This window comes from Marmota flaviventris, chromosome 10 (genome assembly GCF_047511675.1).
Source record: "Marmota flaviventris isolate mMarFla1 chromosome 10, mMarFla1.hap1, whole genome shotgun sequence".
Taxonomy (NCBI): Eukaryota; Metazoa; Chordata; class Mammalia; order Rodentia; family Sciuridae; genus Marmota; species Marmota flaviventris.
Genome location: NC_092507.1, coordinates 15,805,860 through 15,826,938, shown reverse-complemented (window position 1 = coordinate 15,826,938; position 21,079 = coordinate 15,805,860). Strand labels below are relative to the sequence as shown.

Genomic DNA, 21,079 nt, shown 5'->3' with positions numbered 1-21,079 from the left:
CTGCCTCAACCTTTCAACTCACTGGGATTAGTAGTCATGCACCACCCTCATACCAGTCTGTAGATATTCATAGCTAATAGTGAAATAAAAGAAATGAAAGAACCTGCAATCCTAGTGACCTGGGCAACTCAGGCAGGGGGATTGCAATTGAGGCCAGACTCAGCAACTTCGTCAGACCCTGTCTAAAAAAATTACAAAGGACTGGGTATGCAGCTCAGATGCAGTCCTTGGGTTAAATTCCCAGTACAAAAAACAAAACAATCCTAAGAACTTACTCAGGGTACAGAACTGCCAAAGTGCAGGAACTTATTCTAGGGCAAGGTCCAGAGGGACAGATGTTCTTTTCAGGGTGTCATCTGGAGTGGGTAGTCCACATGGTAAGAGAAACCACACTCTGCCAAAGCCCAAGGACAGAGATTGGGGTCCATCACTGTGGGGATTTTCTTGGGCAAGGCTGTTGAGGAGTGAGCAGGTGACAGGGTCCTTGTGCTTTGGTGTCCAGTCTCATAATGATCCTCCATGATTTGATAGGTGTTGGATGACAGGTTGCTTCACTTGGTGATCTGACATGTTCTATATGCTTATGGGCCTTTTTTTTTTTTTTTTGAGGGGGGATTGAACTTGGGAACACTCAACTACTGAGCCACACCTCCAGACTTATTTTGTATTTTATTTAGAGACAGGGTCTCACTGAGTTGCTTAGTGCCTCACCTTGCTGAGGTTGGCTTTGAACTTGTGAACCTCTGTCTTAGCCTCCTGAGCCGCTGATATTACAGGCATGAGCCACCACACCCAGCTATGGGCCTGGTTTTGTTTTGTTTTGGGGGGAATACCAGGGATTGAACTCAGGGTTACTGGATCACTGAGCCACACCTATAGCCCTGTTTTGTATTTTATTAGAGACAGGGTCTCACTGAGTGTCGAGAAGGGCAAAAGGTGTGACTTAAGCAGTCTAGGGTGAGAAATAAAGAATGTCCACCCGCTTCTGCCCTAGTTAATGCTTTATTCACTCAAATCACTCAATACAATTTCTCTCTATAGGTTCTTTTTTTTTTTTTTTAAAGAGAGAGACAGAGAGAGAGAGTTTTTTAAAAATTTTTTTTAGTTGTAGATGGACACAATGCCTTTATTTTATTTATTTATTTTTATGTGGTGTTGAGGATCGAACCTGGTACCTCATGCATGCTAGGCAAGCGCTCTATCACTGAGCCACAACCCCAGCCCCAGAGAGAATTTAATATTTATTTTTCAGTTTTCAGTGGACACAACATCTTTATTTTATATATTTTTTTAATATTTATTTTTCAGTTTTTCGATGGACACAACATCTTATTTTTATGTGGTGCTGAGGATGGAACCCAGTGCCCCGCGCATGCCAAGCGAGCGTGTTACCGCTTGAGCCATATCCCCAGCCCCACTCTATAGGTTCTTAATCAAGAAATGACAATCCTTAATGTAGCACTGCAATAGAGATGATAAATTCACAGCAAACAATTCTAGATTAACTCTAAGCACTCAAACACACTTAATCATGACAGGCTCATGACAGACATTCCCTCTGCATGCTAAGTTCAAGTGTCAGATCAAAAGTCTCAAGCCTTAGGCTTTGAACCAAGACAGGCTTCTCCTGGGGTGGAGCTGAGGGGCCACTTGAGGAGCGGGTCATAGGAAGAAGTTGCAGCTCTCACCAGGGTCAAGATGTGGCTGTAGAGTTTGAGATTGGTGAGGAAAACGCAGAGGATCAGGCAAACAATGAAAAAAAAGTTTGGGATGTCAGTCCAGGTCCTTATTAGGCTCTCAGGCTGTGTGTATCAGTGTAGGCTGGCTAAATGTTTGTTCATTTGCCCCATTTATTCTAAATTTTGGGGCTTTTGACCCCCTTTTAATCCTTTTCAGCTGCCACCAGGTCTCTTATAGTTACATCATTTACCCTGAGGTGAAAACATCCAGTCTGGTGGTCCCCACCCTGATCTTTTTGCCTTTGAGCAAGGACAGCCTGCCTGAAGCTTCAATCTGAGTTTATCAGGGTGGGGAGAAGTGACTTGTTTGTGCCTGAGGGCCATACTGGAGGGCTCCCTTAGGCGTGCCTGGTGAGACTGCAGGTTTCAAACCCCAGTTTTTTAAATGGAGTTGCTTATACTCAGGCCTAAGGCTATTCTTACACTGAGTTGCTTAGTGAGGATGGCTTTGAACTGGGATCCTCCAGCCTCTGCTCTGAAGCGGCTGGGATTACAGGCATGCACTACACCTCCACGTGCTTCTAATTCAGTAAATTCACAGGTGGATAATTTTATTAGCACATTTAATTTATCAGTTTGTGCCTTTCAGTTGTGCTCGGCTCACAGTGATGGGTGGTGGTTTACTCAAATGAGGCGCAGTCATTCTACCTCACAACAGGCCCACTTCATGCTTTGAACATGACCCTCACTGCTCTGCCACTGAAGCTTATTTTGAAACTGATATTTTCCCTTTTCTTTTTTCTCCGTAATCATGGGGTACACAAGATTAACCTTCTTCCCACCCGAGGCCAAGTTATCTGTACTTAAGCTCACAGACCACAGGAATGAAGGCGTCTGACTTGGGAGTTGGCAACCACAGACCTAAGAAATGGCTCTCAAAGCTACAAAAGAATTATGATTTCTGACAGGGCGCAGCTGGAGTATAGCCTTTGAATCACCTCTTTTAAGAACCCTCTGTTCCCCTGACAGAATCTCAGCCTCTGGGACAGGAGTCCCTTGTATCTCCTTTGCTAGCAAAGCCATAAATTTTCTTTTTCCTTTTTCTCAAAATTATCTTTCTTATTGGATCAGCATAGGGGATAAGGGCCATTTTTGGTATCAACCTCAGCAATTAAACTCAAAATGGAGTAACTCATGGCCAATTACCACTTTATAAAATGGTTGTAACTCAGAGTGTAACAGCGGTCCAGTTTGTGCTTTGAATATATAGTCCTTGCTGCTTTGCCATTGCAACTTATTTTTATTTATTTTTTAAACATATATATTTTTAGTTGTAGATGGGCACATTACTTTTATTTTTACATGGTACTGAGGATCAAACCCAGTGCCTCACACTTGCTAGGCAAATGCTACACCACTGAGCTATAACCTCAGCCCCTTATTTTTGTTTTCATATTGGGGTTTGCACCCAGGGGTGCATAACCACTAAGTCACATTCCCAACCCTTTTTAAGTTTTGAGACAACTGTTTAAGGCCTTGCTAAATTGCTGAGGCTGGTTTTAAGATCCTCTGTCTCAGCCTCCTGAGTCAGTGGGATTACAGGTGTGTTCCACCAAGCCCAGCCCTGCAATTTAGTTTTAAAATTGATGTTTCTTTTCCTTCTTTCCCTCCTAATCTCTCCCTCTCTCTCTTTCTGGCTTTGGATAACCTTTCTTCCCCATCTTACATCTATCTGTCCTTAAGCACACACTCACCACCCACCCACAACAAAGTATTCAGATTTGGGAATGGCTCCAGAAGATCTAAGAAATGACTCTCTCAGATTAATACCCAATTACAACTCTAGACAGAGAACACAGGGAATGTAGCGTTTGAATCATCTCTTTAAAAGCCCCCGGTTCTTGCTGATGGGCATAATCACAGGTTCTGGGACAGGAGTTCCCTGTGTTTCTCCTTTGCTAGCAAAGCACTAAAATTTTTTCCTTTTTTTCCAAGCCGTGTTCTCCTTATTGGATTGGCATGGGAGTCCAGGAAGGAGCTTTTGGTAATACGACCCCTGAGCAGTGTAATCTACAAGTGCGCTGTGGCACACTATTCCATTCATCTTTTAATTGGTAGGTTAGGGGGTTCTTCGGGGAAGCCTTTTTTCAAGTACTCCACCCCCTACCCTTCAACAAACAGGGAAGGATATCTTTGAATTTCTAAGGCTCGACCCTCACCCAACTCCAAGGGAAGGAACCACTTTTTTCATCACACTTAAAAAATCCAGTTCAAGGTAACCCAGCTGGAGAGCAGTTGACTCAGAAATTCGAGCTTAGACCCCTCCCTCTTAGAGCTTCCATTCAAATGTAAATTAACAGCGCCCTTCGCAGCAGGCAAAACATTTAGATAAAGGTTACTTTTTATGCCTCGTGGCAGAAATGGCTGAAAGTAAATGATTTCGTGCCCGGGAGCCAGGGAGGAGGGAGCCAGGCGTGGTCGCGCCGCCCGAAATCCCGTCCTTTCGGCTGTGGCAGAAGGTTCGCCAATTTCGACCCCCAGGCTCAGCAAAGGAGCAAGACCCTGTCTCAAACAAAAACAAAATGTAGTTGAGTGGTAACGAGCTCGTGGATTTGATCCCCAATAACAAATGGTCAAGAAACGGGAGCCCACTGCAAGACCCTGCGCGCGCCCCACACGATCTACAGCGGCCCTAGCCACGCACCTGCAAGACTACATATTCCAGCGCGCCTCGCACCAAGGGGCAGCACGCAGTGCACGCCGGGACTTGTAGTCCCGTTCTAGCTCAGGAAAAGCCAAGAACGCCCCGTGACGTCAGCAGGGCTCGGGAAAGGAGTCGGAACCAGCTCAGGCTCAAGTTAAGTCTTCCTCAAGAGAGGTGACCCTGGTTTCTGTGGTGACCCGGTTTCTGCTGTAGACAGGGCCCACCCCGCAATCCAGGAGGACCTATGGTGTGCGTTGAGTAGCCTCGCGCGTGATTCCACTGTTAAAAGGGAAGTATCGGAGGCAAGGACACTCAGCCTTCTGCCCCACGGTCGCGGGCTTGTTAGAATAGTGGTACGCAGGACGCTACCCTGGGGGTTGAGACGTTGCTTCCCCCGCTGCGGAGGTGTAGACGTGGCAACACTGCCTTGGCCAGCCTCTCCCCCTTCCGCCGCTCGTCCGGTTAGAGGCGCGGGTGGCGCAGGGGCTGCTGGGAACGCGCATGCGCCCACCGCTGCGGGGAGTACACCTTCAGCGTCCGTGGGCGCGGGTGGTGTCGGGTGGCGGCGGCGGCGCTTTGCGGCCAGTCGTGCGGGTTGGGCGCGGGCGGGCGCGGCAACAGTGGCGCGCACAGGTGATTGACTGGCCATCTGGCTGAGAGAGCACTTGGTCCTCTTCGCTGGCAGGTGGCGGAGCCCGTTCGGGCGGCAGCGGAGGCGGAGGCGGCCCGGCTTGAGGGGCGCTCGTTGTGCCAGGGCCATGGCCCCGCGGCTGCAGCTGGAGAAAGCGGCCTGGCGCTGGGCGGAGACGGTGCGGCCCGAGGAGGTGTCGCAGGAGCACATCGAGACCGCCTACCGAATCTGGCTGGAGCCCTGCATCCGCGGCGTGTGCAGGTGAGGCCCGCGCACCGGGCTTCGCGGGACCCTGGCGCTGGATCTTGGGAAGCTGGGGCGGGTTGGGGGAAGGAAGACGGCGGTCCTTTGCGTGCATTTGGGAGGCGCAGGGAAGAGCCAGGTGGAGGTTCCCCCTTTCTGCGCTCTGCGCGACCTGGGAAATGCAACCTTCCCGGGCTCTGCGCGGAGGTGATGCTGTTGAAAGCCCTTTAGAAAAGGTGCTGGGTTCTTATCCAGAAGATGGCGGTGGAGGTGGTTGAAGGTAGGGACCGAGAGCAAGCAAACATTGATGGTTTGTCTGCTTGGCCACAGCTAGGCGTTTTCACTTGTTAAAAGGAACTTGCTGGAAGTGAGCTTCTTCTTGGTAGCCGTGACGCCAAAAGGCCTTATCATCTTAGTATTGTGTTTGGAGAGAGCAGCTTTAGGGAAACCTTTGGTTAACCTACGTCATCTGTACCCTCCATCCCGACTTGACCTTCCCTCACTCTTTGAGATCTAGTATTTTAGTTTTCTCAGTCTTTTTTCGGGGGCGGGGGTCGTCCTGATTGCATACGACTGCGCGTTTTAGCTATGCAAATGTTGTTCTCTTTTGCTTTCCCTTAGACCTTGCGTTTTCTTAACACTATCTTTTAGATTGAATCGTTAGGCATTGTGGCAGTCTTTGGCTTTTTTTTTTTTTTTTTTTCCGCCTTGTAACTGTATTTCTAGTTTTCTTTCCGGAATGTTGTTGAGTTGACTTGGCCAAGCTGGGCATTACTCAAGTGGGTAGCCTTCTTTCAGCAGGCATTTAGTAAATGCTTTCTGGAGCTTTTTTTTTTTTTTTAAATATATATTCTTAAGTTTTAGGTGGACACAATATCTTTATTTTACATTTATGTGGTGCTGAGGATCAAACCCAGTGCCTTGTGCATGCTAGGCAAGCGTTCTACCACTGAGCCACAACTCCAGCCCCGCTTTCTGGAGTTTTTACATTCTGCTGTGGGATCCAGAAGGAATGGAAGTTATGGTCTCTGGCTCTGGAGTTACCTTGTTTAAGAAGTGGAACAAGTTAGGAAGCTTCCAGAAGTATAGCAAGCCAATCATTCCAAGCTCAGGGCATCTGGGGCACAAGGAGGGTAAATCTGACTCCCAGGTGTAAGTTAGTGAAATGATTGACATCTGCCCTGCAAATTTATTTATTTTGGTACTGGGGATTGAACCCAGGTGCATTTTACCACTGAGCCACATCCACAGTCCTTTTTTATTTTTTATTTTGAGACTGGGTCTCACGAAGTAACTTAGGACCCTGCTAATTTGCCTTGAACAGGGTTCTCCTGCCTCAGTGACTGGCCTAAAACATTTAAACAGCTTTGTTGAGCCATATTTTGCATATCATACAATCCACCCATTTAAAGTGTACAATCCAGGTTTTTTTTTTTTTTCCTCTTGTATATTTGTGGAGTTGTGCAGCCATCACCACAATCTGGTTTATAACATTGTTGGCTTTTCTGTGTGTGTGTGTGTGTGTGTGTGTGCGCGCGCGCGTGCGCGCGCACGCGCTGGGGATTGAATCCAGGGCTGTGTGCATTCAAGGCAAGCACTCTACCAACTGAGCTATATCCCCAGCCCACATTATTGGCTTTAAAAACAAACAAAAAAAACCAAACCTGTACCCATTAGATTAGCACTGTGTCCTGCCTTGTCCCCTTTGCTTGCCTTCCCTCGGAGCAATCACTGATCTACTTTTTGTCTCAGCCTATTCTATACATTTCATATAAATGGAATCATACAATATGTGGCCTTTTGTATCTGGCCTTCACTAAGCTTATTTTTTCAAAGTTCCTCTGTTAAGGCATGTATCATTATTTTATTCCTTATGGCTGAATAATATTGTGTGGATGTACCGCATATTATTTTTTCAGTGCTAGGGATTGAACCCCACTGCTAACATCCCCAGCCTTTTAATTTTTTATTTTGAGACAGGGTCTTGCTAAAGCTACTCAGGCTGGCCTTGAACTTGTGATCTTCCTGTCTTCTGAGTCACTGGCATGCACCACTGCCCCTGACTATCCATTCTAAAGTGGATGGATATTGTCTGTTTTTTAGGATACATACCTAGGATTGTATCTACTGGGTCATATAGTAATTCTATGTTTATCTTAAAGTGGAACTGCCAAGTTCTTCCAAAACAGCTGCAATATTTTATATTCCCACTAGCATCCTATGAGGATTCCAGTATGTTCATCCTCATCAACCCTTGTTTCCTGTTTTTTTTTTCTTTGTTGTTGTTGTTTTGTTTTTTAATCAGACCACCTTAGTGGATGTGCAGTGATACCTTTCCAGAGTCTTGCACATGCTAGGCATGTGCTTTACCCGTGAGCTACACATCCTCTATCCCTTTTTGTGGTTTTGATTTGCATTTCTTTTTATTGTCTGATAATGCATTGTGTATGTGGATCTGTAACAGGGGTTTACTTAATGTTTTGACTATACCTTGTTGCTTTGAAACTTACATGTTTTTTTCTTTTTCCCATCCTTCTCCTCCCTGATCTTCTTTTCCCCATCTCTCCTCCCTAATCTCATTTTCTCTGAATCATCTCTTTAAAAGTCCCCTTTTCTTGGAGCTGGGGTTGTGGCTCAGTGGTAGAGTGCTTGCCTAGCGTGTGTGAGGCACTGGATTCGATTCTCAGCACCGCATATAAAAATTTTTTTTTTTTGAGAGAGAATTTTAATATTTATTTATTTATTAGTTTTTTGGCGGACACAACATCTTTGTTTGTATGTGGTGCTGAGGATCTAACCCGGGCTGCTCGCATGCCAGGCGAGCGTGCTACCGCTTGAGCCACATCCCCAGCCCCAAACACCGCATATAAATTAATGAACAAAATAAAGGTCCATCGATGTCTAAAAAAATAAAAAAATAAAAGTTCCCTGTTCTTGCTGATGGACAGAATCACAGCCTTTGGTACAGGAGCCCCCTGTGTTTCTCCTTTGATAGCAAAGCAATAAACCATCTTTTTCCTTTTTCTCAAAACCCTGTGCTCGCTATTAGATAGACATCTGGGACAAGGACTGAGCTTTCAGCAACATATCTATAGCAGTTTACGTGTTTATTAGTTGATGGACATCAGAATTATTTGTTGGCTATTATGAATAATACTTCTGTGAACGTTTGGTATGAATTTTCCTGTGGATGTTTGTTTTCGTCCTTCCTGGGAATAGATAGATGTAGGAGTGGACTTGCTGGGTCATATGGTAACTAACATTTTGAGGAATTGTCAAGTTGTTCGGGGGCTCACAGCAACGTGTGAAGATGCCTGTGTTTCCTCACCTTGCACTTGTCTGGCTCTCCTGGTTTTGATTTGCATTTCTTTGATGAATAATAATATTGAACATCTCTTTATGTGTTTATTGGCCATTTATATATCTTCTTTAGAGAAATGTCTATCCTGTTCCAGCTCTGTTCTGTTTTTGTTTGTGCTGCTGAGGCCCTAACTCAAAGCTTTGGTAATGCTAGGCAGGTGCTCTGTCACTGAATCCCTTTCCTAACCTGCTTGTCTCATTTCCTCATTGGCACACCTCACTTTTCCTCCTTAACCCAAATGAACTCTTAAAAATCACCAGTTTTGTATAATTGGTTTGCTAGGTGTCATGCTCCATGAGCCAGTGCCCTTGTCTGTCCTTGCATGTCATCCCTGCATGTCTTTTCTGTTGTCCAGGGCATGTGTGCCTGGGAGGACTTCATCCCTAACCAACTGTTGCATGAAAGCAAAATCCCCTGCTTAAGCCCAGGCATTTTCTTCTTCTTCTTCTTCTTTTTTTTTTTTTTTTGGTATCTGTTAAATTCAAAATTTGGGCGGGGGGTGGGGAGAGTGCTAGGCAAGTCTCTATCACTGAGCGGCATCCTCAGCTCTGCCTTATTTTTTTTTTTTTTTTTTCAAAAAATAGACTTCATGGGCTGGGGATGTGGCTCCAGCGGTAGCGCGTTCGCCTGGCATGCGTGCTGCCCAGGTTCGATCCTCAGCACCACATACAAAGAAAGATGTTGTGTCTGCCGAAAACTAAAAAATAAATATTAAAAAAAAAATTCTCTCTCAAAAAAAAAAAAAATCTGGTACTGGAAGACTTCCAGCTTTGCGCTGGCTCCCCCCCCCCTAAAAAAAAATAGACTTCATTATATCATTTAAGTATATAGCATGCTGTTATGGGAGAGATGTAGATAGTAAATGTTGCCACAGTGAAGTGCATTAACATCCAGCATTTCAGTTATTTTGTGTGTGGGGAGGGGCAAAAGTAAGTGACATCAAGTTTTGTGGATCTTAATTGACTTTGTAATTTTAGAATCAGTAGTCTGGACCAAAAATGATTTGGAATGCTCCCTGCTTTATCTTTTGTGGTATTGAACCTGGTGGAGTTCTACCGCTGAACTACATTCCCAGCCCTTTTTATGTTTTGAGACAGGTTCTTGGTAAGTTAAGGGATGCTTTTGATAAGTTGCTGATTTTTTTGGTACCAGGAATGGAACCAAGGGATGTGAGCCACATCCCCAGCCCTTTTTATTTTTTATTTAGAGACAGGGTCTTGCTAAATTGCTTAGGGCCTCACTAAGTTGCCAAGGCTAGCTTTGAACTTGTGATCCTCCTGCTTCAGCCTCCCAAGCCACTGGGGTTACAGGTGTGTGTCACTGTGCCTGGCTAGATGTGTTATAAATTATTTAACCAGTTTTCTATTGATGGACCTTTGGGTTTTCTCATTAAAAAAAAAAAAAAAAAAAAATATATATATATATATATATATATATATATATAGTTGTAGGTGGACACAGTACCTTTATTTTTATGTGGTGCTGAGGATCCAACCCAGCCCTAGGTTTCCATATTACAGACATGCTGTGGGTGTTGAGTATCTTCCCATAGATTGTAGGATGATAAATTGGTGGTGTAAAGGGCATGGCTGCCTAAAATTTTGACAACTGAGTTGTGTACAGTGCCCTCTTGTAATGTATCCACTTCTGAGGCTGAGAGAGGAGAATCACAAGTTCCAGGCCAGTCTCAGCAATTTAGTGAAGTCCTAAGCAACTTAGTGAGACCGTGTCTCAAAATAAAAAAAATAAAGGGGGGGGGGGTTGGGACTGTAGCCCAGTGGCAGAGCACTTGCCTAGCTTGTGTGAGCCACTGGGTTCGATGCTCAACACCATATGAAAAATAAATAAATAAATAAATAAAATAAAGGCATGCTGTGTATCTACAACTATTATTATTTATTTTTATGTGGTGCTGAGGATCGAACCCAGGGCCTCACATGTGCTAGGCGAGCACTGCACCACTGAGCCACAACCCCAGCCCCTGCATCTACAACTATTAAGAAAAGAAAAGAAAAAATAAAATGGACTGTGGATCTAGCACAGAGATAGAATGCTCCTGGGTTTGATCCCTAGTAGTGCAAAGAGAAGAGAAAAAAAAAGATACATGATAAACATTCATACCTTTTAACACTGCCATCTACAGTTAAGTGCCTCTATTACCTGGCCAGAGCATTACCAATTCTCACCACCAATCTGATTAGTGAAAGATAACATCTTTTTTTTTTTGAAGGGAGGATACCAGGGATTGAGCTCAGGCACTCAACCACTGAGCCACATCCTCAGCCCTTTTTTTATATTTTATTTAGAGACAGGGTCTCATTGAGCTCCTTAGTACCTTGCTTCTGCTGAGGCTGGCCTTGAACTCTCAATCCTCCTGCTTCAACCAGAGCTGCTGGGATTACAGTTGTGTGCCACCCGCCTGGATTTAAGATAGCATACAAACTTCCATTTGTCTGTTTTGCTGGAGGCATTGAGCATCTCTTTTTGTATTTACTCTTTGTACTTCTGTGAATGGTATGATGGTGTGTTCTAGATTGTGCGGTCATGCTTTTTTTTTTGGTGGTACTCAGAGTTTAACCCAGGGGTGTCCTACCACTGAGCTACACCCCCAGTCTTTTACATTTTTATTTATTCTGAAACAGGGTCTTACTAAGTTGGCAAGACTGGCCGCTCACTTGCTAGCCTCCTGCGTCATCCTTTAGGTGCCCTCCTCCACGCCTGGGAGAGCTAGTAAGATTTTGATTCTGGCAACAGATGCATAAGAATGTTTCTTTTGTGATAATTAAGTGTGATGTAATTTTTTATGTATAAGCTTGGTTGTGGTGGCACATAACCTGTGATCCCAGCAACTTGGAAGGCTGAGGCAGGAGGACTGCTAGTTCGATGTCAGCTATTTCAGCAGCTTATCAAGATTCTCAGCAATTTAGTGAGAACTTTCTCAATATAAAGAATAAAAAGGGCTGGCGATATAGGTGAAAGGTAGAATTTCCCTGGGTTCAATGCCTGGAACAGTAGGAAACAAACAATGGAACAATACCCCTTACTGGCTCTCCAGAGCAAGCTTGCTTGCGTTTTCTCCTATTGCTCCCTGCCATGTCCTTCCTCCTACTCCAAGGTAACTACCATCCTTATTTTGAACACCACAGATTTAGCCTGTGTTAAACTGTGTGCACCTGTGGTTCCTTCTGCTCAACACTGCAGGATCCATCCACACTGTGGGTAACAGAGTGTTCGTCTTAGTGCTGTGTGGTGTTCCATTGTGTGACTGCATCTCATCTTTCTCCTGGTGATAGTTATTTGCAGTTTTCCCAGGATTTGGAAATTGTGAATAAGGCTGCAATGAACATTCTTGTACATAACATACTTTTTGGTGCAATATGGGTATATGTGTGTACGTATACACACACACACGCGCGCGCGCGCATTATTTATTTAGGTACGGGGGATTGAATGCAAGGGTACTTAACCACTGGGCAACACTCCCAGACCTTTGTATTTTTTATTTTAAGACAGGGTCTCCCTAAGTTGCTAGGGCCTTGCCTAATTGCTGAGGCAGGCCTCAAACTTGTCATCTTCTTGCTTCAGCCTCCCGGGTTGCTGGGATTACAGGTGTATGGCCGCTACATACACCTGGCAGTATATATACTTTCTTTTTTTTTTGAAATAGCATCTCACTCTCTCTCTCTAAGTTATCAAGTCTGGACTTGAACTTTCCATCCTCCTGCCTCAGCCTCTGAAGTATCTGAGATTACTGGGGGTGTGCCACTGTGCCCAGCTTATATATACATACAGATTTTGATAAACAGAATTGGTGCATCATAGCATTTATTTAGCCTTAGGAGATAATGTCATACTGTTGTCCAAAGTGGTTGTACCGTATCATACCACCCATGTTCCTCTGCATGCTGTGTGCTGGTTGTGAAAAGATTACACGGACACGGGAGTAGTTTTTTCACACAGTTGTGGGTAAGACAGCTTTCAAGGTCCTGCTGTCATGCTGGAAGGGGGAAGGGCAAGAGAGCATGTGCACCCGGAATCTCCTTATTTATAGGGAAACTAACAAAGAGTTTTTGATAGAATGTTCTTCCCCAAATAAGGCAGGGGGTGGCCTGGTCAAGCCCCCCTAGGTAATGCCCAGGTCCGGAGCCATGAGGAAGCAAAACTTCTTTGCCCAGTGAAGGTGGAGGCCACCTGGATTCCGCAGCCTATAGCGAGCTGCAATGCCAGACCTATACTCTTGGCTCAAGGCTGAGAGAATGCTTAACGTAGCTCATGGGCAGCCCCCCACAATATCATGCTCTCATGAGCAGGAGAGAGTGCAGTTGCTGCATATTCTTCTAGCACTTGTTAGAGGTGTTGTGGTGTGGCCTGATTTTTTAATTAACACTCATGACAAGTATATGGTCTAAAAAGTACTGCCTATTGGGCTTGGGATGTGGCTTAAGCGGTAGCTTACTTGCCTGGCATGTGCGGGGCGCTGGGTTCAAACCTCAGCACCACATACAAATAAAATAAAGATGTTGTGTCCACCGAAAACTAAAAAATAAATATTAAAAATTCCTCCCCCTCCCCCCCTTTTAAAGTACTGCCTACTAACTCATTTTGCCTGCCTGCTTGCTTACTTTTTTTTTTTTTTTGCTGGGGACTGAGTGGGAAGAAATTGGGATCCTCCTGCTTGCTTCAGGCTCCCCAGTAGCTATAATTACAGGTGTGTGCCTCTGCCTGCCCTAAGGTCCTTTATTGTGGATACAGATGCTGTGCTAAATGTACACCTTGCAGGGACCTTCTATTCTTGCCTTTTTATGTTTTTTTTGGTAGTGGGGATTGAACCCATGGGTGCTCTAGCACTGAACTACACTCTCAGCTCTTTTTAGTTTTTGAGAGACTGGATCTTGCTAAATGACAGAGGCTGGCATAGAACTTGCAGTCCTTCTGTCTCAGCCTCTCAAGTAGCCCAGAGTGCACCATAACTCCTGACTATTTTCCCTTTCTTTTTCTTTGGTGCTGGGGATTGAACCCAGGGCCTTGTGCATGCGAGGCAAGCACTCTACCAACTGAGCTATGTCCTCAGCCCCTATTTTATCTTCTTATTTATATCCCTAGTCCATCTGGAATGGATTTCTTTCTTTCTCTCTTTTTTTTTTTTTTTTTTGGTGTGTGTGGTGGTTATCAGGCACAGAACCTAGGGGTGCTTAACCACTGAGTCACAAACGTAGCCCTTTTTATTTTTTATTTTGAGACAGTCTTGCCAAGTTGCTGAGGTTGGCCTTGAACTGGAATGGATTTCTTGTCAGTTGGGTAGGGAGGGCATGGAAGAATTTAGAATTACCTGTTCTCTATGATTGTATTAGTTTAGTTAGCTTTTGAGTACTTCAATGAAATGCCTGACACAGGCTACTTGTGAAGAAAAGAGGTTATTTAACTTACACAGTTGCGGAGGTTCAAGGGAAGTTGTATGATGTGGTGAGGGCCCTCTTGGGTACCTCAGATCACCTGGGATGGCAAGCAGTCACATCATCGAATGGGAAGCCAGAGAGAGTCTGGGTGGGGCCAGTTGCAGACAGTGGCAATGACTCTTTGGAGAACTGCGAAAGACTAGACATTGTTTGTGAAACTGCCTTAATTCTTTCCCAAAGGCAGGGCTCCGCATTGACCTGAGGACCTTCCTCTCCTAAAAAACCCCATCACATAAAGGTTCCACCACCTCTGAATACTGCCACCCTGGGGACCATGGGCTCAATCCATGGAACCTGGGGGACCCCAGCAGACTCTCCACATCATAGCTGTGGTTTTAGCAAAGTAGAACAGTGCTACTTGAATGACTGCTAAGAGTAAATATGTCGGAGACTAGAAAAAGTGTGGTCTATAAGCAAAGGGGAAGAAATCCAAAGGGCAGTCAAACACAGGATCAAAAAGTGTGCGACTGTGTGTTCTAAAGACAGGTGTAGCCTGCGTGGGGTGTGGTTGTGCTGGACTAAAGGCCTGTGGGAGCCACCAGGAGGAGATAGTTGAGAGGGTGTTGGTTTGGAGGTCAGGCCTAAGAGCCCCTCGGATTTGCTTCTGGGAATGGTTCCTCTGGATAAAGGAGGCTTGGGCTGTGGTCAGCCATAACTGACCCACTAGTAAGATTAAGAACTTTGTGGTGGGGCTGGGGTTGTGGCTCAGCGGTAGAGCGGTCGCCTAGCATGTGCGAGGTGCTGGGTTCGAGCCTCAGCACCATATAAAAATAAAGGTTTAAAAAAAAAAAAAAGAACTTTGTGGAACTCTAGCTGTCTGTCACAGATCTGGTTTCCTCCTCATGCTGTCAAGGACAGTGGGACTCTTCTGGTTCTTTTTTTTTCAGTACTGGGGATTGAACCCAGGGGCGCTCTACCGCTGAGCCACATTCCCAGCACTTTTTGTTTTTTATTTTGAGACAGGGTCTAGCTAAGTTTCTCAGTGTCCAGAGTGGTGCTTTAATAATTACTCGAAGGCGGATTGTCTTGGAATGCAAGTGTGTATTTGATCGCACCAATCATCAAACACAAAGCTAACTCAGTTCACAGTAATCAGACAAAGCAAGCACACCACAATCCCAGGGCAACCGTGAGTCCCAAGGTACCTCGGATGCCTCGCATGCCTCGCGACTTCTCTTGGCTTGAGAGCAAACATTGTTTCTGTCCAGTGGTTTTCTCCGGCTGATGGTTGGACGACAGGGAATGGTGGAGTCAATCCAGGGATGGACAGCAAGGTGGCCAGTCTCCACTCTGATGCAGCAGGACAAGTGGTTTAAATGGTTTCCAGTTAATATCCATTGGTTGCACCCAGAGGGAGTCGTAACTGGATATGCCCATGAAGTAACCTTGGTAACCATGCATTACTTGGCCTGTCTCTAGATGATAGTCCTTGTCATCACATCCAGACATTGCTGAGCATGCCTGTGGCCAGTGCTCCTTAAACTCAGGCTGGCCTTGAACTAGTGCTCCTTCTGCCTCACCCTCCCAAGTAGCTGGGGTAAATGATGTGTGCCACTGCAGCAGGAAAAAGTTGTACAAGTGGCATGAATACTTTAAAGGCTTTCAATACAACAAGTCACCAGGATCTGCTCCCACTGCTGTGAGGATTTGAGCATTCCCTTCTTTCCACTCTCAGAAGAAAGAGGGTATGTTTTGATCACCTGTGAAGTTGGACCATGAGGCAGTGTTTTTCAAATGGTGTAAAAAGTCTGGGAAACAACTCATCCTCTTTGGAGAACTGAGAAGTCACACTGTGAGGCAAAGAAAGAGAAAGGAAATTTTTTAGTTTATATTTAGTTAAATAAACCTGTTTAGATAGGGAAAGACTACTTGACTTGCCAGTGAGTGCTCCTGCCCAGAAACTTTTTCCTTTATTCTCAGTTTGGAAGGTAGCTTTTTACAAAGGAGATTAATAGTCTTTTCAGATAGTCACTTTTCGGTGCCCTTGCTTGGCTAGGCCCCCTTTCCCGAAAAGCTTACATTTTAGGCCAACTGGATTAATATGGCAATTAAGGAGTCTTAATAAGCTGCAGGTGTTTTTTGGGTTTTTTTTGCGGGGGGCGAGAGGAGGGGGGCAGTGTTCTGGGTATTGAACCCAGAGCCTTGGGTATGCTAGGCAAGTGCCCTACTGAATACATTCCCAGCCAGTAAGCTGCAGTTTTTGATTCCTTAAGCTTTTGTTTTTGTTGTTACTACAAAAATTTTTTATTGAGGTATAATCACATACTACTTCACCTTCCACAAGTTTTTGTTATTGTTGTTGTTATTGTTGTTCTATGAGATAGGGATTGAACCCAGCACTTTGTGTATATTAGATAAGTGACCTACCACTGAGCTATCTATACCGTAGCCCTAACTTTTGAGATTTGGAAAAATAAAGGTATTTAATTTTTGGTTGGATGGTTGAATTCTTAAGTTTTAAAATATATGCTTAGGCTCAAAAAAGTTAACTTTTGCTGGGCGCAGTGTCACACACCTATAAACCCAGCTACTTGGAGGCCCAGGCAGGAGTATTAAACATTTGAGGCCAGCCTAGGCATAGCTTAGTCATTTCATTTTAAAATAAGAAAGGAGTGGAATGTAGCTTAGTGGTAAAGTGTCCCAGGGTTCAATCCCCACTACTGCCCTTTTCTATTTTTTTGTGGTACTGGGTCAATTCTTTTCCAAATGTATTTTGCCCTGGTAGATTGGGGATATAAATGCTAGATGACAGGTTTCGATCACTTTGTTATTATGTTTGCTTGCGTCTTTCACACCTAATCTCCACCTTTTTGCAGGGGGTACTTGGGATTGAACCCTGGGTGCTTAACTATAAGTTACATCCCAAGTGCCCCCATATTTAAACAAACAAAAAAAAAAATTGTAATTGTAGATGAACAGGATGCCTTTATTTTTATGTGGTGCTGAGGATGGAGCCCAGGGCCTCACACATGCCAGGCAAGTGCTCCACCACTGAGCCGCGACCCCAGCCCCAAGAGCACTTCTGTCACTGGAAAGTTCTTCACATTTGTTCCTGCTTAGCTCACCCACCCCTGTGGGCAGCACTGTTCTGATTTCTGTCTACACAGATTAGTTCCACCTATTCTTGAACTTCATATTAATGGACTATAAGAGTGGTTGTCCTTTTATGTCTCTGTTCTTTTGTTCAAAAAAATTTAGATTATTTATAAGTATTAGTCTTTTACTTAATAGTGTTTGTGGTATGAATATATGATAATTTGTTCCATTGATGGGCACTGGATCACTGGTTATAGGTTTTAATACACTTTGGGGGGATCCTGGGGATTGAACAAAGGGCCTGGCATATGCTAGGCAAGTGCTGTACCACTGAGCTGCACCCCCAGCCTTTGCTTGCAGTTTTTAACTGAGGTGTATAAAAGTTGCTGTAAATTTTTGTTTTGGATACTTGCATTTGGATACTTGCATTCATTTTTTCTTGGTCCCTCATTCTTATGTACAGTTACATTGTATATATGTGTCAAAGTTTAATTAACCAATCTCCCATAAATGGTCGCTTGGCTTGCTTTCATTCAGTCTTTGCTATTTGCAACAATGCTTCAAGCAGTGGCTTTGATTTAACTTATTTTGTATGTGTGCAGGTATGTGTGTAAAATAAAAACTCAGTGGAATTGCAGGATACATGGGTAAATGTACTGGAAAAGTTGTGAATGTCAGAAACTGTTCATCACAGATATCATTCCATTTTTTAGCTTCACTAGCATGTATGAGAAGCTACCTGTGACCCTATGGCCTTGTTAGAGGATAGTACTTTTGCCAAAATGATAGGAAAGACCCAGTGTACTAGAATGGGCTAGGTTATGCTGTGGGTCCTGGTAACTCCTAGAGCCTCAGTGGTGGAAAGAAAGAGGTTATGTATATTGCTCCCTGGAGTATTGGTGTAGGTAGGTGGGGTGGGGAGGCTGGCTCCTCCTAGTCACTTGGATACCCAGAGCAGCAGCTGCTGCTTGAAACTTGGAGGATTTCAGGCCGTTAGAGAAATGTTTGTCCTGGAAGTACATGCATGTTTTTTGTTCACAACTTGGTTGACCTAAGCTTATTTCATGGTCCTACTCCTTCAGAAGGTATCCAGCAGGAGAAAGGCCCAGTAAATAGCACTGTTGATGACCACACAAGGCACCTGCATCTAGTTTTATTTTGTGTTTTCATTTATTATTATTATTTTTTCTTTGTGGTCCTGGGGATTGAACCCAGGAATGCTTTACCACTGAGCTACATCCCCAGCCCTTTTTATTTTTTATTTCAAGACAAAATTTCACTAAGTTGCTCAAGCTGGCCTTGACCTTGAGATTCCTGCTTCAGTCTCAAGTAGCTAGGATTATACGCCTGTACCATCGCGCCCTGTTGTTTTAGCTTACTTTGTGCTGCCACAACAAAACACCTGAGACTGGTGGCATAGTGATCATTCTCACAGTTCTGGAGGCTGGGAAGTTCATCAAGGCTCCCGTATCTGGTGTGGGCTCCATCACTGTGCCCTCACATGGCAGAGGGTGGGACGGCAAGGGACTCTGTCCTTACAGGCCAGAAGAATGAAAGAAGAAGAAGCCACCTGGACTGGGGGCATTAATCCCTTCATGTGGGCAGCACCCTTATGACCTGACCATCTTTGGTAGTCTCTACTTCTAGACACTGGCGCTGGGGATTAAGTTTCCAACACATGGATTTTTACATTGTTTTAATTTGGCAACTCTACCTTAAGATTCAGTATCTGATAGGGCTTACTCTTGCCTTGTACTTTTAGCAGTTTAACATTTGCATTAAGTCCACAATATATGTGTGCTTGGTTTGAACAATTTTTGTTATAATTGTGTAAGATTTATGACCCACGAGAATGCAGCATAATCCCAGGACATGTGGAGAAGCAGTGGGTGGTGACTTTGGTGCTAGGGGTTGAACCCAGGGCTCACAAATTGTGGTAAGCACTTGCTCTTCCTCCGCTCTTTTTCTTCTTTCTCTCTCTCTCTCTCTGTCTCTCTCTTTCTTTCTTTTTTTGACAAGCAGGGGTGAACAGCTGAGTTTGTTTTTTCCCTTCTCAATTTGAGTTCAACTTGGCGCAAGGAGCAGGGCCCTCTGCAGGTGCTGGAGGAGGGTGTTGGCAGCCTTTAAAACTCTACTTGACTATTGACCTGAATTCTTTTCTCCTGGAGGACTTTTTTTTTTAATATTTATTTTTTTAGTTGTAGTTGGACACAATACATCTATCTATTTATGTTTATTTATTTATTTTTTATGTGGTGCTTAGGTTCGAAACCAGGGCCCAGGGCCCAAGGCCTGTGCTCTACTGCTGAGCCACAAACCCAGCCCTCTCCTGGAGGACTTTTTAGTAGTTAATTTGCTTTGGGGAATTTTTCTTTTTTAACTTGCTCAGAGAAATTGAATTCAAATGAAAGTTCCTAATGTAATACTATTTAACACGCATAATTTCTAAAGTGATAAGTGTCTTTTTGTATGCCAATGAGGTTGCTCAGTGTTGGTGCTCTTGCATAGCCTCCAGATGGGGCTGGCTGACTGGGGAGTAGAAGTTGGAACTTTCGGCCTCACCCCCTGGCTTCCAAGAAGGGGAGAGTAACAGTTGAATTGATCACTGGTGGCTGGTGAGTTCTTCCATCCTGCCTACCTAGTGGAGACGCCATAAAAACACAGGGCAGGTTCACAGAGCTTCAGGGCTGGTGAATGCTGCCAGGTGCTGGGAACTGGTGCACCCTAATTCCACAGGGATAGATGTTCCTTTATTATTATTTTTATGTATTTATTTTTATTTGTTTATTTTTATGTGGTGCTGAGGATTGAACCCAGGTCCTAACTCGTGCAAGGCAAGTGCTCGACTGCTGAGCCACAACCCCAGCCCACCTTCATTTTTAGTTTTTTGGTGCCGAGGTTTGAACCCAGGATTGCTTAACCAATGAGCCACATCCCCAACCCTTTTTTACAGCATCTCACCCAGTTGCTTAGGGCCTCGCTAAGTTGCCGAGTCTGGCTTTGAACTCGCAATCCTCCTGCCTCAGGTTTCTAATCCAAGTTCCTTGTTATTGACCTTTACATACTTCATCACTGTACCTCTTCATTTGACTGATCATCTGTGGCCTTTACAAAGTCTCTTGTAATAAACCAGTAAGCATAATAAAAGTTTGCTCTGAGTTCTGTGAGCCTTTCTAACCATTAAAATAGAGGAAGAGGTTATGGGAACCTTTGATTTAAGGCCAGTTAGGAGTGCTGTAGACTTTTGGTTGGCATCTGAGTGGGCAGTTTTATGGCAGAGTGCCCTCACCCTAACTCTGGTTATAGTGTCAGAATTGGATCTTAGAACACTTTGCCACATCAGATTTGGTCAGTGTGGGAAAAGCCTGTGCATCTGGTATCAGAAGTTAGAGTGGAGAAAAGCACTCTTTCTCTAATGGTGTTAGTTATTAGCAGTGAGCGGATAGGGGCTCTCACGTGACCTTGGTTCTTACGAGTATTAATATTACACAATTTAATGATTGGATAAGTCAAAACACCTTTCATGACTGTTTTAAATTTGCATTTCTCTGGAGTTGAATATTTTCCTCTATAATTTTGTGTGTGTGCAGTTAGTTTGCACCTGGCCCCCATGTGTGTGTGTGTGTGTGTGTGTGTGTTGGTATTGTGGATTGAACCCAGGGCCTTGAACAGACAGACAAGTGCTTTACCATTAAGCCACATGCCCAGCCCTTTTTTAAAATTTTGAGACAAGATATCCTTAAGTTGTCCAGGCTGGCTTCAAAGATGGGATCTTCCTGTCTCCGTCTCCTAAGTAGCTAGGTTTACAGACCTGTACCATTATGCTAGCAAGCTTTGGATGTTTTTAGTAATAATTACATTAGTGTTTTTACTTAATTTATTGTTGAAATTATTCTACATTATTTGGGTGTTTTAGTAATTTTTAGTAAAGACTATTTAGAAATTAATATTAGTATTTCTGAATTGGTA

General features: G+C 44.3%; 1 protein-coding gene across 2 annotated transcripts in view; it reads left to right on the top strand.

Annotated features, from left to right (window-relative positions):
- The first annotated feature begins 4,490 nt into the window (after nt 1-4,490).
- The window catches only part of Usp48 (ubiquitin specific peptidase 48), a 67,273-nt gene continuing 50,684 nt past the window's right edge, over nt 4,491-21,079 (top strand). For both annotated transcript variants that reach the window (XM_027937112.3, XM_027937111.2), the window contains exons 1-2: nt 4,491-4,632; nt 5,069-5,275. In XM_027937112.3, the coding sequence (XP_027792913.2) occupies nt 4,628-4,632; nt 5,069-5,275 (212 nt within the window). In that variant the 5' untranslated portion in view covers nt 4,491-4,627. The remainder of the gene's footprint in view (nt 4,633-5,068; nt 5,276-21,079) is intronic.